This window comes from Tenrec ecaudatus, chromosome 17 (assembly GCF_050624435.1).
Source record: "Tenrec ecaudatus isolate mTenEca1 chromosome 17, mTenEca1.hap1, whole genome shotgun sequence".
Taxonomy (NCBI): domain Eukaryota; kingdom Metazoa; phylum Chordata; class Mammalia; order Afrosoricida; family Tenrecidae; genus Tenrec; species Tenrec ecaudatus.
Genome location: NC_134546.1, coordinates 52,100,320 through 52,117,142, shown reverse-complemented (window position 1 = coordinate 52,117,142; position 16,823 = coordinate 52,100,320). Strand labels below are relative to the sequence as shown.

The 16,823-nt window shown below is 44.9% G+C and overlaps 1 protein-coding gene across 1 annotated transcript in view; it reads right to left on the bottom strand.

Annotated features, from left to right (window-relative positions):
* The window catches only part of IREB2 (iron responsive element binding protein 2), a 55,037-nt gene extending 38,552 nt beyond the window's left edge, over nt 1-16,485 (bottom strand). The window contains exons 1-2 of the mRNA XM_075535967.1: nt 16,337-16,485; nt 14,588-14,674 (exon numbers count right to left, since the gene is read on the bottom strand). Of these exons, the coding sequence (XP_075392082.1) occupies nt 14,588-14,674; nt 16,337-16,355 (106 nt within the window). The 5' untranslated portion in view covers nt 16,356-16,485. The remainder of the gene's footprint in view (nt 1-14,587; nt 14,675-16,336) is intronic.
* Nucleotides 16,486-16,823: the final 338 nt, after the last annotated feature.

Below are 16,823 nucleotides of genomic sequence, written 5' to 3'. Positions count from 1 at the left end.
CAAAATATATAGCGTCTGGGGTCTTAAAGGCAAACAAGCAGCCATCTAGCTGAGAAGCAACAAAGCCCACACGGAAGAAGCACAACAGCCTGTGTGATCATGAGGTGCCGAAGGAATCAGGTATGAAGCATCATTAGAACAAAAAATCATATCATTGTGAATGAGGGGAAGTGTATATTGGGGACCCAAGAACCATCTGTAGGTAACTGGACATCCCCTTGCAGAAAGGTCTTGGGGAGGAGACGAGTCAGTCAGGGTGCAGTGTAGCAACGATGAAACATACAACTTTCATCTAGTTCCTAAATGCTTCCTCCCCACCCACCTCCCACCATCATGATCCCAATTCTGCCTTACAAATCTGGCTAGACCAGAGGAAGTACATTGGTGCAGATAGGAACTGGAAACACAGGGAATCCAGGGCAGATGACCATCCCTTCAGGACCAGTGGTGAAAGTGGCAATACCCGGAGGGTGGGGTGGAAAGGGGGAACCAATTACAAGGATCTACATATAACCTCCTCCCTAGGGGATGGACAACAGAAAAGTGGGTGAAGGGAGACATCAGACAGTGTAAGATATGACTAAATAATAACAACTTATAAATCATCAAGGGTTCATGAGGAAGTGGGGAGCAGGGAGGAAGGGGGAAAATGAGGAGCTGCTATCAAGGGCTCAAGTAGAAGGCAAATGTTTTGAGAATGATGATGGCAACAAATGTACAAATGTGCTCGATACAATGGATGTATGTACGGATTGTGATGAGAGTTGTACGAGCCCCCAATAAAATGATTTTAAAAAAAAAACAACCCCCCCCCATTGTCACCTTCAACGTAATCTCCATTATACTTAATATATTTGTCAAACCTGAGATTCCATTCTTGCTCACCTAGCAGGGAAAACGTATAATATGAAAGCTCTGCCCAGTGGAGCCTTTAAACATTTTTTGGGGGGGCACCCCCCGTCTGTGTGTGTATACAATAAAATGTGTCATTTCAACTTTTTTTTAACATGTACTATTCAGTGACATTACTTTCATCATGTTGTGTATCCAGCATCACTATCCATTTCCAAAATCTCCCACCACCCTTAATAGCAGCTCAGGGTACCATCAGCAATGAAGGACTCTCCCTTCCCCTCCTGGTAAACACTATCATCTCTGGTCTCTATACAATGTGCCAACTCTTAATTTTATTATTTCATACAAGTGGGATCACACGACATTTGTCCTTTTGCAGCAGACTTATGTCACGCAGCACGTTTTCGAGCTTACCTATGTTGTAGCGTGTTTGAGGACTTCGTTCTTCTTTATAAAAGGTAGAGTAACATTCCAAAGCACAGACTGAACCACATCTCGCATATCCACGCATTGGTTGATGGAGATGTCCTGTGCTCCCATATTGTGACGAAGGCTACAGTGAGCACTGGCAGCATTGAGAGGTGGACTGTGAACCTCAAGGCCAGCAGTTCAAACCCACCAGCTTTATTTGGCTGGAAAGTTGTAAGTATTCAATAAATGTGAACTAAAGTGTTGTTGAGACTCCTGCACCAAATAGGAAATTGGTTAGGGATACTTTTATCTCTTCTAACCAGTAACTTCTAGAATTCTATGAATCTCGAGAGTAATCTTCTAAGCAAAGGTAATTAAAAAACAACAGAGAAAGCAGGATAATTTGTGTTACCACATTTTTGCACCAAGCCGATACTAACAGTTATGTTTTTATCAATTACTCAGTGGAAAATCATTTAATGGATGTGAACCAAACGACTGAGTTCAAATCTACTGCAAACAAGAGGAAAACTTTAAATGGAGTCTTTCAACAAGTGGGAATCAAGATCCTCAAGCATGTCTTTGCAGAATTGTAACAGGAAATGAAACAGGCTCTTCCTGCACGATCCTTAAGACAAAACAAAATCGAAACTATGGGTACCAAGAAGTGCAGTGATCCAATTGAAGCAAAAGTGGACAGGTCAGAAGCAAAGGTCATGGAAACAATTTGGGGGAATATCCAAGGCATTTTGATGGCTGACTTTCTGGAGGATCAACGAATAATGCATCTGCTTATTATGAGAATACTTTCAATTAGTCAGAGCTTTAACTGAAAAACGCCCATGGCAAGCTCTACCAGAGTCCTCTACCACATGGGCAACAGTGCAAATTTCCACGGGAAACAGAAATAGTCCTGAATGGCTCCTTCTGATTTAGTCCCTAGTAAAATAAACTTCCTGGAGAAAAGATTGTAAAACTGTCCTAAAAGGTCCTGTAATCCCCAAACAAACAAACAAAAAAACCACTGCCACCAAGGCAATCCCAGCTCATAGCTACCACCACAGGGATCCCAAGGCTGTAAAACTTGACAGGAATAGATGCGTCCTCGTCCTCCCACGGAGCAGCGTGGGAAGTGGTGACTTTCTAGTTCACAGTCCACTGCTCGCCTGACACACCACCCAGGCTCCTCGTGTGATCTCAGTTGCCTAGAATTCTGAAAGACCTGGCGCCCAATCTTACTCTACATGCACCTGTCACTCTGAAGCACTGGGGTGCTGGAGGCTTTGCCACCACATCCAGTCACCTTTGGAGGACACACTTCAGTGCTGTTTCCAGACTAAAACTTGGAAGTCGGACCCGGTGACCTACTTCTAAATATGACCTGGCAACGAGAAGCTTATGAAAAGGAGCGGAACATCTTCAGATGCAGTGCCTGGGGCTGAGAGCACTCACACACCGCCAGAGAAGCGCGGACCTTAACCACGTGGCTGGCGGAAAGCTCCGAGGAGCCTCACTTGCTGGTGTGCCGTGGTTTCAAGACCTGAGGAGCAGCTGCAGACAGCACTGGCAACTGGAATGGGTAAGGAAAATTGGAAAAGGAAAAAAACTGGAAGTCATCAAAAAGTGAATGGACCCCATAAAGATTGATATCTTGGGCAGTTAGTAAACTGATATGGACTGATTGGTATTGGCCATTTTGAATTGGGAAATTGTATCGTCTACTATATCAGAAATGAGAAATGACAAATTAATGAGGAATTGGGCTGCACTCATCATTAAAAGAACATTTCCAAATCTAACAAGTAAAACAATGTCATAATATCTATATATTTACACAGGAAGACCAGTTAGTACAACTGCATTTCAATTGTACACACCAATGTCAACGATGCGGAAATGGGAGATTTTCACCTACTTCTGCCATGTGAAATTGATCAAACATGCAATAAAGATGTATTGATAATTACTGGTGAAATGTGAACGTCGAAAACAGAAGGATCACTAGATGGCTAAGGTGACAGAACGACACGACATTTTATGACAATTTTTCAAAAGCAACACCACCACCAATACTTTTTTTCCCCCAGCAACAAAAACTGTAACTATACCAGTGGACTTCACTGGATGTAATTCACAAGAATAAAATTGACTACATCTGTGAAAGAAACCATGGAGAAGCTCAAGATCATTAACAGAACATGATTCCATTGACTATAGGAACAGATAGATCATCAAATACTCATCAGACAAAATTAAGCTGAAAAATATTAAAACAAACAACACAAGAGTCAAAGTACATCCTTGGTGAGATAGCAGGTCAGTGAGGAAGAGGAAGCCTGTCAGACATGGGCTGAATCAGTACCTGCAACAATGGAGTCAAGTACAGCACTGGTTCTGTGGACGATACAGGACTAGACAGTATTGAATCATGTGGTGCGTGGGGCTGCTGAGTCAGACCTGACGTCTATCTTACTAAAATCAAGATCTTACTTCTATCCAACATGTGTAATCTGAAACAGACTGACTTCCAGGAAAGGAACTTTGCATTGTTTTCTCCCCACAAATTATCACTGAGATAGGCTAAGAAGGCAGAGAGAAAATATTACTGCTTACGAATTTTTTCCCCACTCAATGACAAAGTTGAAAAAAAATCATATCCATTGTTGATTAAGGGCATTCTCGTTCAATTCTGGTAAGCACGTAAGCTGACACTACTGGTTAGCCTAATAGCCCCTGGCAACAGCCTGGCGGGAAAATGACCACTGGGCCCACTGGATGCTTCTCTCAGGGATCTGCACTCAGATGGTGATCACTGTTGTTTATTTAGAGACAGAGGCTGCCTGCAAGCATCTGGAGGAAGGAAGAGAAGCCGTGCAGGTAAAATGCGAGCTTCCTCTTCTGTAAGATACAGCCACATGTCATCACAGTAACTCCTTCTCTCATCTGAACTTGTAGGGTCTTTCAGTACCTTGCAACCAAAAGGGGCAGCGTCAAAAGCAGATTAAAAAAAAAAAGACTCGGGTCGGGGAGTACTTCTGGCTGTGGACGGGACTGGGATCCTGTTAGGTACAGACAATCCTTATAACATTAGGCAGCAAAAGAAAAAACTCAGGGATGCCACGGAGTCCATTCTCATTCACAGAAACTCTATAGGGCAGAACAGAACTGCCCCTGGGGGTTTCCAAGGCTATAAATCTTTACAGGAGTAGAAAGTCTCCTCTTTCTCCCATGAATCAGCTGGTGGGTTCAAACTGCTAAACTTGTGCTTGGCAGCTAAGCACTTTAGCCACTGGGCCACCACAGGGCTCCTGTAGGCACATTACAAGCAAAGAATTTCAATCCCTGCCCTACACTTTCCAGAGAACTTGCCCAGAGTTCCTGGCAGAGAGGAAATTTTAAAAGCTCCTCCTGTCCTTTCCAGCCAGGTAACTGGACCAACAACAGACAGCAGACAAGCCCAGCCAAACTAGGTTAACACAGAAGGTGGAAAAGTCCCCTAAAGGGACAATCTTTCTGGCTGGTGAGCAGAGAGAATGGCCAGCAGTGGTGGCCACATTGGCTGACAAGAAATGAATAAGCAGAGTGAGCTGTCCAGATAGAAGAATGGAGTAGGCATTAAAAGAAAAAGAGAGGAGGCAGTCTTGAAGTGATCAAGAGAGCAGCTTGGCTTTTCTCTTGTGAACTGTTTTGTTCTGTTCTTTGTCAGTGGTTTGTTTTTGTTGTTTTGTTGTCTGGTTGTATACTGTTGCTTTGTTTTCCTCTGTCTTGTTTTCGTGCATGTTAGTGTCTCCACAGGTCTGTCTGAATAGGACAGGCTGGATGAACTATCTGGAGGAAAAACAATGGGACCGACAGTTCGGGGGGGGGGGGGGGGGGAACGACTGGACTTGGGGTGGGAGGGTAAGGGGGGTAAGGAGGTGGTGTTAACAAACCCAGGGACAAGGGAAAAACATGGGACCCCAAATGGTAGAGAAGGGGGAGTGGCAGGCCTGGTGGGAAATGATCAAGGGTAAGGTTGCTTAGAGAAGAGGTATACTCTAGCCCAGGTGGCGACGAAGCATGGTAGTAGGGCAGGAGGAAAGTCAAGGTAGATGGAGGAAAGAGCTAGGAGTCAAAGGGCATTCATGGAGGTCTAGACAAAGACATGTACATGCAAATATATATATGAGGATGGGGAAATAGATCTATGTGTCTATATTTATAGGTCAAGTATAAAGGTGGCAGAAGGACCTTGGGCCTCTACTCAAACACTCCCTCAATGCATGAATACCTTCTTTTATTAAATTGGAACTCTATGATGCTCACTCTCCCAACACAACGGCTGGAGCCAAAGTGGGTGAACAAGTAAATGTGGTGAAGAAAGCTGATGGTGCCCGGCTATCAAGAGATAGTGACTGGGGTTTTAAAGGCTTGAAGATAAACAAGCGGCCATCTAGCTCAGAAGCAACAAAGTCCACATGGAAGAACACACCAGCCTGTGTGATCGAGTGGTCCCAAAGGGATCAGTTACCAGGCATCAAAGAAAAAAAATCATATCATTGACTGCACACCTCCATGATAGGATCGCTGAAGACAAATGGGTGCATAAGCAAATGTGGTGAAGAAAGCTGATGGTGCCCGGCTATCAAAAGAGATAGTGTCTGGGGTCTTAAAGGCTTGAAGGTGAACAAGCGGCCATCTAGCTCAGAAGCAAATAAGCCCACATGGAAGAAGCACACCGGCCAGTGCGATCACGAGGTGCCCAAGGGACCAGGTATAAGGCATCATGCAAAAAAAAAAAAAGATATAAGTGTGTGTATGTATGTGTATATATATATGTATATATATCATATTAAATGAAGGGGGAAGTGCAGAGTGGAGACCCAAGGCCCAAGCGTCGGCCAATGGAGATCCCCTCATAGAGGGGTTTAGGAGAGGAGATGGGTTAATTAGGGTGTGAGGTACTACCGATGAAGAACACAGCTTTCCCCCAGATCCTGGATGCTTCCTCCCCCCAACTACCATGATCCGAATTCTACCTTGCAGGGCTGGATAGGACAGAGGCTGTACACTGGTACATATGAGGGCTGGAGGTACAGGGAATCCAGGGTGGATGATACCTTCAGGACCAAGGGTGTGAGGGGTGATACTGGGAGAGTGGAGGGTGAGTGGGTTGGAAAGGGGGAACTGATTATAAGGATCCACATGTGACCTCTTCCCTGGGAGAGGGACAGCAGAGAAGGGGGGAAGGGAGACTCCGGATAGGGCAAGATATGACAAAATAACGATGTATAAATTACCAAGGGCACATGAGGGAGGGGGGGATGGGGAGGGAGGGGGAAAAAAAAGAGGACCTGATGCAGGGGGCTTAAGTGGAGAGCAAATGCCTTGAGAATGATTGGGGCAGGGAATGTATGGATGTGCTTTAAACAATTGATGTATGTATATGTATGGATTGTGATAAGAGTTGTATGAGTCCCTAATAAAATGTAAAAAAAGAAAAGAGGAGAAAAAAATGATTAGGGCAAAGACTGTACAGATGTGCTTTATACAATTGATGTATGTATATGTATGAACTGTGATAAGAATTGTATGAGCCCCAATAAATTGTTAAAGAGTTAAAAAAAAAAAAGAGAGAGCAGCTTGGGGTTTAGACATTCGTTCCCTGGATTTCCTCTCCCTTCAGTCTATCAGAGGTGGAAAGGCAACCACTCAGTGGAGATCAAACTGGGATGGACTGACTAAGCCCTGCTTCCTTATCTTTGGATGCCTGGAAACGGTTATAAGACACCCCCCAATCCCCCCTCCCCTCCAATCCTGAGATGATTGAGTTTCTGTTGCTTGGATTCAAGAATGAAGACTGGAACAGACAGAATAGAACAAAAATTTTTTTTAAGTATATGTGCTGAACTGACTTTCAAAAAATCATCATAAAATTTTCAATACAAACGCATAGAGAGTAGCCGTGTTTAATAAGAGAGAAAAGTTGGTAACCTCAGTTCCAAGTTTGTGGGCTAAACATACCACGCTCAGAAGCTGGGCAATAGCGGTGTCTTTCTCCAGAACACCTGCTCCCAACTCAGAAACCAAACTGAGTGTGATATACAAGAGAGACTTATAGACAATCACAGGGGAAGATGTCATTCTGTGAATCTCAACTCTGTTTGGATAGCCTATCAGCCATAAAACACTCTTTAGGGGAAAAAGAGGAGCGGATACCAAGGGCTCAAGCAGAAAGAAAATGTTCTCAAATTTATGATGGCAATATATGTACCAATGTGTTTGATACAATTGATGTAATGGATTGTTATAAAAGCTGTAAGAGCCCCCAATAAAATAATGTATTAATAAAAGAAAGCAGGGGGAAAAAAGGCAAAATAAATAAACCTGCCTTGTGGATGGGGTTTACTGTTAAAAACAAAAACTCTCTTTAAAAAGCAAACAAAATTTTCTCTTCCAGAGACTCACAGGCAGGATTTGGATAAGTTGGTGCTGGCTCTACTACAGAACTGAGAGGTCCTGTGGTGAAAAAAATACTGGACACTAAAAAGTAACAGCAGACCAAATGCTGAGGATCTTCAGGAGAGATTAAAAAGGCAACTGAGGCCACTCCAGATGAAAAGGGAGCTGAGGGCTTTCTAATCGCTGGAGTTCCTATTACCCAAGAGTAGCCACTATTTACAATACATGCTTCCTTCCGGCCAAGCCAATCTTTTCCCATCTTCCCTCCCAGTCAAGTGTCCTCCATGTGTCCATTATGCTTCTCATTCTAATCTCCCAGGCACGAACTGTCCTCCACCATCCCTTCTATTTAAACCTCAGTCAGGGCAGGTTCCTCCAGAAAGCAGCCCCGTGCTGCCCAGTCCCAATGGTCTCTACCCTCCTTGAAAACAAGTACATCTAGCTGAGAAGCATCAGAGCCCACATGGAAGAAGCACACCAGCCTGTCAGACCACGAGGTATAGAAGGGACCAGTTATCAGACATCAAAGAACTAAAAATCCTATCAGTGGATGTCCACCTTCCTGATAGGATCACTGAAGACAAACATTTGCATAAGCAAATGTGGTGAAGAAAGCTGATGATGCCTGGCTATCAAAAGATAGAGCATCTGGGGTCTTAAAGGCTTGAAGATACACAAGTGGCCATCTAGTTCAGAAGCAACAAAGCCCACATGGAAGAAGCACACCAGCCTGTGTGACCACGAGCTGTTGAAGGGATCAGGTATCAAGCATCAAAGAACAAAAAAATATCATTGTAAATGTGGGTGAGTGCAGAGTGGAGACTCAAAGCTCATCAGTAGGCAACCGGACACCCCCTTACTGAAGTGTTGTGGGGAGGAGATGAACCAGTCAGGGTAGCAACGATGAAAAATAATTTTCCTCTAGTTCTTAAATGCTTCTCCCCGCCCCCCCTACTATCATGATCCCAATTCTACCTTACAAATCTGGCTATACCAGAGAATATATAGTACTTAGAGCAACTGGAAACACAGGGAATCCAGGACAGATAGATGACCCCTCAGGACCAGTGGTGAGAGTGGCGAAGGCTGGAAGGTGGAGGGAATGTGGGGTGGGAAGAGGGAACCAATTACAAGAATCTGTATATGGCCTCCTCCCTGGGGTATAGATGGCTGAGAAGAGGGCGGGGGAAGACGGTGGGCAGAGTAACATGACAAAATAATAATTTATGAATTATGAAGGTTTCATGAGGTAGTGGGGGAGTGGGGGGGAGGGGAAATGAGCAGCCGATATGAAGGGCTCAAGTAGGAGGCAGGTGTTTTCAGAATGATAACGGCAACAAATGTATATATGTGCTTACACTCTGGAAGTATGCATGGATTGTGATAAGAATGGTATGAGTCCCCAATAAAATGACTTTTAAAAAAATGAGGGGAAAAGAAAAGAAAAGTACAAACTCCAATATCTACTGAGGAGACTTAGCAAAACTTCATTCAAAGATCAAAATGAGCCAGATGTCTGTGAGTGGCCCTCTGGTGAACGGGCGATGGCTGAGAGATTTCAGGACATTCACTTCCTGAAAGAAACCTTGCACAGAACCGTGGGAAGCAGAAAGAGTGGCAGCTGAAAGCAGGGGAAGTGCATTTATTTGATCTAAAGACAGACTCCATTTATAATAGCAGCCGAATTACAAATAACCCAATCAAAAAATGGCGCACGTGCACACACACACAACAGGCACAAGACATGAACACACAATTTATTAAAGATGACAAACAGTGGCTAACAATCATCAAGAAATGCTTGCGTTCACTGGCCATACAACTACAACTTAACAAAACTGAGATATCACTTCACGCCTAGACTCAGCAAAATTACAAAAAACAAAACCAAACCGGGAACTAATAAACACTGGGGAGACCGGAACATTCAGACATTGCTAGTGGGATTGTAGAATTGTACAACCACTGTGGAAATCAGTATGGTGCTTCCTTAAATAAATGTGAGTGCCAACTGATCCCGCACTCCTTCGACTGGTCTATACCTTAAAGAAATACAGAACAAAACGCAGACATACGCACACCTATGCTGACTGCAGCAGTTAACGCAACAGCAAAACATGGAAACAATCAAAGCCTCCGGCGAAGGGAATGGATGAGCTCTGGTACATTTTTAGAATCGAAGACTATGCAGCCTTAAAAACAATGACAAGTCTGTCAAACACCCTAAGACATGGACAAAATTAGAGAACATTATGCTCAGTAAAGTTAGTCAGTCTTATAATGATAATTTATTTTGTAGTTCAAGGACTGTTTGTTGGCCTTTAGGAGTATTTTCCAGTCCAGTCTGTTGGGGCACCAAGCCCTGGTCCCAAAGCCCACCTTAAGCATTCCCTGGGGACCTCGCCGCTCTGTTCCCTTGCTGTTCTGTTGCACCCCCTTAGTGTTTTGCCTGGGTGTGGCGGGATCAGATCGGGTACAATTCCCACACTGTGTCTCTCGTGTTGTCCCCTGTAGGGCTATGGGTCAGTGAGGGACATCGTGTCTCATAGTGGGGCCGGCCATGTGGTCCTCTCTGTGGACTGGCTGCTCTAATCGGGAACACTGCCCTCAAAACCTGGTGGGCCAGGATGTGCCCCACTCTCTCCTCATCTCCCTTCATCTGCTCCCGTGTGCTCCAACCAGGTATGTCCCTCTCCCGATGATAAATACTTTGTGAGATCATTTTAGTAAAGGAAAAGACGGTATGGCCAAAGAGACAGAGAGGCCACCCATCCCCAATCACTTCTCTCTTGGCTTCCTCTACTTTCAAGGCTGGGAAGCAGAATACTCCCATCTGCCAGCCTTTCAGAAGCTCACAGAGGCTAGGGACATTTTAGTCAAGGAGATAAGAGACAACAACTCCTTCCCTTCCTTCTTGGCTCGGGCAGCTGCCAGGAGCAGGCCAGTGTTCAGGGGCACAGCAGTGCTTTTGCAACCACAAGATTAAGAGCAATTGGGTGGGTGGGTGGGGGGAAGCTGAGTCCTGTGAGAAAATAATCCCCTACTTATTAGGCACTTGCTAAATGATTTTTTTTTTCTTTTGCAGCTGAAGGCATTCTTGATAGAGTTAGCTTGGGGACAGAAATAGTGAGGCTTGAGTATCTTTCTTCCCAACTTGGAGGGATGTTGGAGCACATGTCCTTTGTTAACAGTTACACACCACAAGCCTGGGCTCCAGAATTCGAGATACAGGCAGAGAAGACCGCGGCAACCTCAGAAGCAGCACATGCCGGACGGTGTCAATCTGCCTCTCCGGCACAGTCGTCAAGGATTATTGTTCTGATGATCAATAAGGAAGGCAACAAGCGGCTTTTCTCCAACTGATTTTCTCACCAGTAGTTACTAAGAACCTAATGACAAATAATTTCTAATCATCTCCTCACATCCCAGTAATCACTCTAGGATAGACTCCATGTAGTGATCCCACAGAAAATATAGCCCAAATCTGTTTTGAAGGCGTTTGTATGAACAGGTATTCTACTATTGCATTTATCGTGGTTAAGAAAACCCGGGCACGCTGGAACCCCTGGCAGGTACAGATGCCCCAATAGCCTTTTCCTCATCAGAGCTCATTTATTTTTTCCCATGATTAATCATTTTCCTTCTAGGCATTTTACAGGACCATTTGCCTATGGCTGTTTCCTACTGGAGTCGCTGCATTTGTGAAAGACAGGCCCCTGTCAAACTGGCACACTCCACATTTATCCAAAGAGTAACTGTAATCAGATTTTAAAACAGCCTCTTACTTACATGGTTTTAATTCATTATGCCACAAATTCTGGATTAAAAAAAAAAACCCTTATAGCTAGAATCCCTAGATATCTGGAGAAGGAAAAGGCAATAATCAATTTCACTGTTCCCTTCCAAATTAATAAAACGAAAGTGGATGAAAGACATAAGGCACTAGAGAATGGCCCAGTTCTTTTAACAATAAACTACAAAGCACTGAAACTAAACATACAAGGGCTATTGCTCTGATTGTGGTGAACTGTTTCTTTTTAAATGGTAATCGAATGATAAGACTGGGATCTTCTAAGAGAATTCAAGATACCCAATGCTTGTCATAATGCAGAGGAAAATACTGTTATGGCAATCTAGAACATTTAAATCCTTTAAAATCTACAGGAAAATAATTTTTAAATTCCTCTTTAAATGTACAAGGAGGGACAAAAGCTCACCCTACAATTGGCTGCAATAAATTTTGCTAATCTTATTGTATAATTTCCCCTGTAGTCCAAAAAGAATAATTACTCTCCTAAGTAATCTTCCTTTCAGTGATGTGGTTGAGAAAGTCAAGTCAACTGTCAATAAAGCCACGACTTTCACTCAATGCCAAACACACACTCAGCTAAGACCAGAGACTCACTCATCCAGTGCTCAGCACAAGTGCCAGAGGGCCAGTCAGGGCAAACCTGCTCTAAACCAAAACCAAACCACATTCAGTTCTATCAAATAAAACTCCTGAATCCCACTGCCACCAAGTCAATTCCGATTCATAACAACTCTAAATATAGCAGAGTGTAAGTTTGTAAGGGAGCAGCTTGATCTTTTTAAAAAAAAATCATTTTATTGGGGGCTCGTACTATTTGTATGATAATCCATACATACATCAATTGTGTCCAGCACATTCGTACATTTGCTGCCATCATTTCTCAAAACATTTGCTTTCTACTTGAGCCCTTTATCAGCTCATTTTCCCCCTCCTCCCTGCTCCCCACTCCCTCATGAACCCAATAATTTATAATTATTTTGTCCTATCTTACACTGTCTAATGTCTCCCTTGACCTACTTTTCTGTTGTCTGTCCCCCAAGGAGGAGGTTATATGTAGACTCTTGTAATCGGTTCCCCCTTTCTAACCCATCTTCCCTCCACCCTCCAGGTATCACCACTCTCATCACTGGTCCTGAAGGGGTCATCTGTTCTGGATTCCCTGTTTCCAGTTCCCATCTGTACCAGTGTACTTCCTCTGGTCTAGCCAGATTTGTAAGGCAGAATTGGGATCAAGATAGTGGGGTGGGGAAGGGAGCATTTAGGAACTAGAGGAAAGTTGTATGTTTCATCGTTGATACCCTACACCCTGACTGGCTCATCTCCTCCCCACGACCTTTCTGTAAGGGGTGTCCAGCTACCTACAGATGGGCTTTGGGTCTCCACTCTGCACTCACCCTCACTTACAATATGATTTTTTTGTTCTTTGAAGCCTGATACCTGATTCCTTTGACACCTCGTGGTCACACAGGCTGGTGTGCTTCTTCCATGTGGACTTTGTTGCTAGATGGCCACTTGTTTATCTTCAAGCCTTTAAGACCCCAAACACTTTATCTTTTGATAGCCGGGCTCCATCAGCTTTTCTCACATTTGCTTATGCACACATTTGTCTTTGGCGATTGTGTCAGGAAGGTGTGCATCATGGACTGCCAATTTAATAGAACAAAGTGTTCTTGCATTGAAGTACTTGAGTGGAGGTCCAATGTCATCTGCTGCCTTAATACTAAACCTATAAATATATGCACATAGATCTATTTCCCCACCATCCTATATAAATTTACATATGTACATGCCTTTGTTTAGACCTCTATAGATACCCTTTGCCTATTTCTTTCCTCTATTTCCTTTTACTTCCCTCTTGTCCCACTGTCATACTCAGCCTTCATTTGGGTTTCAGTAATTTATCTCGGTTACATTGCCCTTACCAGGCTTCTCACACCCACCTTGCCACTATTTTTGGATCACTTGTTGCTCCTTTGTCCCTGGTTGGTCAACACCACCTCCTTTCACCCGCCTCCCCCTCTCCCATGTGCCCCCCGAAACCATTGGTCCCGTTGTTTTCTCCTCCAGACTGTTCATCCAGCCTAGGTTCTCTAGATAGATCTGCAGAGATAATAATATGCACCAAAAACACAAGGCACAGCAAGACAAAGCGACAAAAGAGAACACAACGATGACAAAACAGAAAAACCAATGACCCAGAGAAGAATTAAAAAAAAAACGAAAAAAAATATTTTTAAAAAGGAACAACCTGTAAATAGATCAAGGTCTGATTTTTGACCTCTAGGCCTGTCCTCCAGTCAAGTCCAATGGGGTGTCACACTCTGGCCCCAGAGTCTATCCTTTGCACTCACTTGGGAGCTCCCTGCTCTGCTAACCCCCGTTGCTCTGCCGCTCGCCTTTAGTGTTTTGCCTCGGTGCTACAGGGTCAGACCAGGCTAGTGTTGTCCCCGTAGGGCCATGGGTCAGCGAGAGATGTCGTGTCTCATAGTGGGATCAGCCATCTGGTCCACTCTGCGCAGTGGTTGTTTTTTAAGCCACTCACCTTGTGGCTAGCAACCACAGTTGCTAACCTAACCAACAGTGCCACAGAGCGCCCTCCCTGCTCAGTACTCTAAAACCAAACGTGGTACTACAGAACAACTAAATTCAGTGGGCCCTATTGTATCAGCCCCAATAAATTGTTAAAAAAAAAAAATTCAGTGGGCCCTGTTGGTTCCTATTCAAAGGATGGCAGATAAAGAATAATTATAGCACTGTCATTTGAAAAATTGAAATAGACACATAATAGCTACAGAATATCATCAGCAGGTTTTTAAGAAATCACATTATACGTTTTTTGGGGGGAAAAATATTGCTTAATTCACAGATTTCCAAAAGAGGTTAAGGCATGGACTTATGTCTGCCTCAAAAAAAGTTGCATTAAGAGTTTTTCAAATATGAGAGAAGTGTAGGTAAGTATCTCTCACAACAGGGTATAACCAAATGTAAAATCTCTTTGGCTGAGCTCAACACATACATTACTAGAAACAAGCTAAGAACAAACCAAGAGTAAATTAAAAGCAACATTACCATACTTGGTGCCTCCAAGTTTAGGTATATTGAAGAATTTATGCGAACTGTCCTTTAATGTTTCAACAAGGTACTCAAAAGGGCATCCTGGGGATGGAAAAAAAAGCTTTCATTAGATACAGCTACAGAATATTTTATTCAAAGTGGAAATAGCTTCAAACCAACTTTGGTAAGACTTTTCTGAAATGGAGGAAGGCTCTACATCTGGCTGTCAATACACACAAGCCTACTGAGCCCTTGAAATGTAGCTAGAGCCGGGTTTCCCAAAGGCGTGCAGAGAGGTGCTGCAGAAGCTGATATCTACACTTTATCCAGGATTATGAGCAATAGATCAAAAGCTTTTAACTGCAAGGGCTGAGTACTCTGTTTTCTGAAAAGAAGGCAGTAAGCCAAATAAAGTCAGGGGCCTATGGGCTAGTGCAATGGAAGAATTCCATTTATTTCAACCAATCTAGAAAGCCACATTTGGCTAGTGGAGACCATATGGAATCATACAGTGCTTAGCCATGTCTCTGCTGTTAAAAATTTGTAAGATAATTAACTTCTGGGGAGGGGAGGCCTAGAAGGGAACAAGAAGAATGTAAATGATATATAGGTATATTTTGGAAAGACATGTTCTAAAAGTTGAGTAAGCATACATTGAACAATTTGAGAACTCGTTTTAGAATTTGGTTAGAAAAAAAACAAGAATATTCAATAACCAAAAAACCAAACTCAAAAGCCATCAAGGTCAATTCTGACTCTGAAACCCTATAGAAGACAGAACCGCCCCTGAGCAGTCCCAAGCCTACAACTCTTCAAGTGAGTAGAAAGCTTTGTCTTTTTTCTCATGAATGGCTAGTGGTTTTGAACTGTGGACCCTGTGGTTAGCAGCCCTACAAGTAACCACTGTACCTCCTGGGCTCCCCAGAGCATTCAACGTCATTAACAAAATCAACCTAAAACCAAAACTAAACAAAGGTTCTTCCATTTCTAAGACTTGTGTCTTAAGGAGTGGGGAATAAAAAACGAATAGCACCTAGGTAAATTAGGAGGTTCTTCAGAAAAGCGACATTTCCTGGTTGTGCACAATTGAAGCTGAAGTACACAGTCAGTGGCCAAGGCCCAGGGGTCTCATCGGATTGGGGCCAGCTCCTCACATTCTAAGAGGCAGAGGGACAGACACCCAGGAGGGAAAGAAGCCTCGGGTCTTTTGTGTAGAGTCACTGAGGTCGGTGGGCTGGGCCATCAGCACTGCTGGGGCCTTGGTCTGGGAAAAGAAAGACTTTCCCATTACACAGTGTTTTTCGTTTGTTTGTTTGTTTGTTTTAGACAGGTTAAGTGAAAGAGGGCAGGGGAGGCAACCCAGCGCTGCCATCAGGGCTGGGAATTGACTGATTAATTAAGTGCTCGGCCTTGACCGGCCCTCACTCTGCTTCGAGAGGCAACGAGAGGAGGGGCTCCCGGCTGGACAGCGGAAGAAACAACTAGGTGCGAGGAGAGACAAGCGCGCGGCCTCCGCTCTGACAATCAGGGAGAGGGGCGAGGAGAAGGGGGACGGCGGAGGGCCTATGGCGACCTGATGTACGGAGCGGCGCGGGGGCCCGCGGGTGGCCAGCAGCATCTGCCAGGTGGCGGCGGGCGCGGGTCAAGAGCAGCAGCCGAGACGGCGGCCGAGAGGCTTGGCCCTCGCGGGCCCCGGGCGAACGACTCGAGCCGAGAGAGTCGGGGACCCCGGCGCCAGCCCCGAGGCGGGGGCCGGAAACTGACCTGCACTTGGGGCGTCCATCGCCGGAGACCATGCTCTCCCTGCGGGGCGGGGGCGGCGGGGAGAGGAGGGGAGGCCCCGCGGGCAGAAGCGGGAGGAAGGCGGACGGGACTGGCGAGAAGGAAGCGGCGCGTGCAAACACCGCGAGAGCTGCAGCCCCGGCCCTGGTTCGGAGCTCGCGGGATTTGCCGCCCGGTCGCGCGAGATTTGGGACGCGGAGACAAAGGAAGCGTCGGGGAGGAGCGAGTCAGTCGCAAGGTGAATGGCTTGCCCGGTCGCCTGTGGAACGGAGGCCGGGTTCTGGAGGCTGTAGCGGGGGAGGCCCTGGCGCGGCCCTCGGAGCGATCCCCCACTTCGTTGTGACCTTCATCGTGCCCTTGGGACACTTAGGTCGAGGGACGTGTGGCACCTGTTGGCGTCTTTACGGGAGTGGGGAAGGCCGTGGAATCAGAACTCCCCGGAAAAACAAGGCGCCCTTTTTCCCATCGA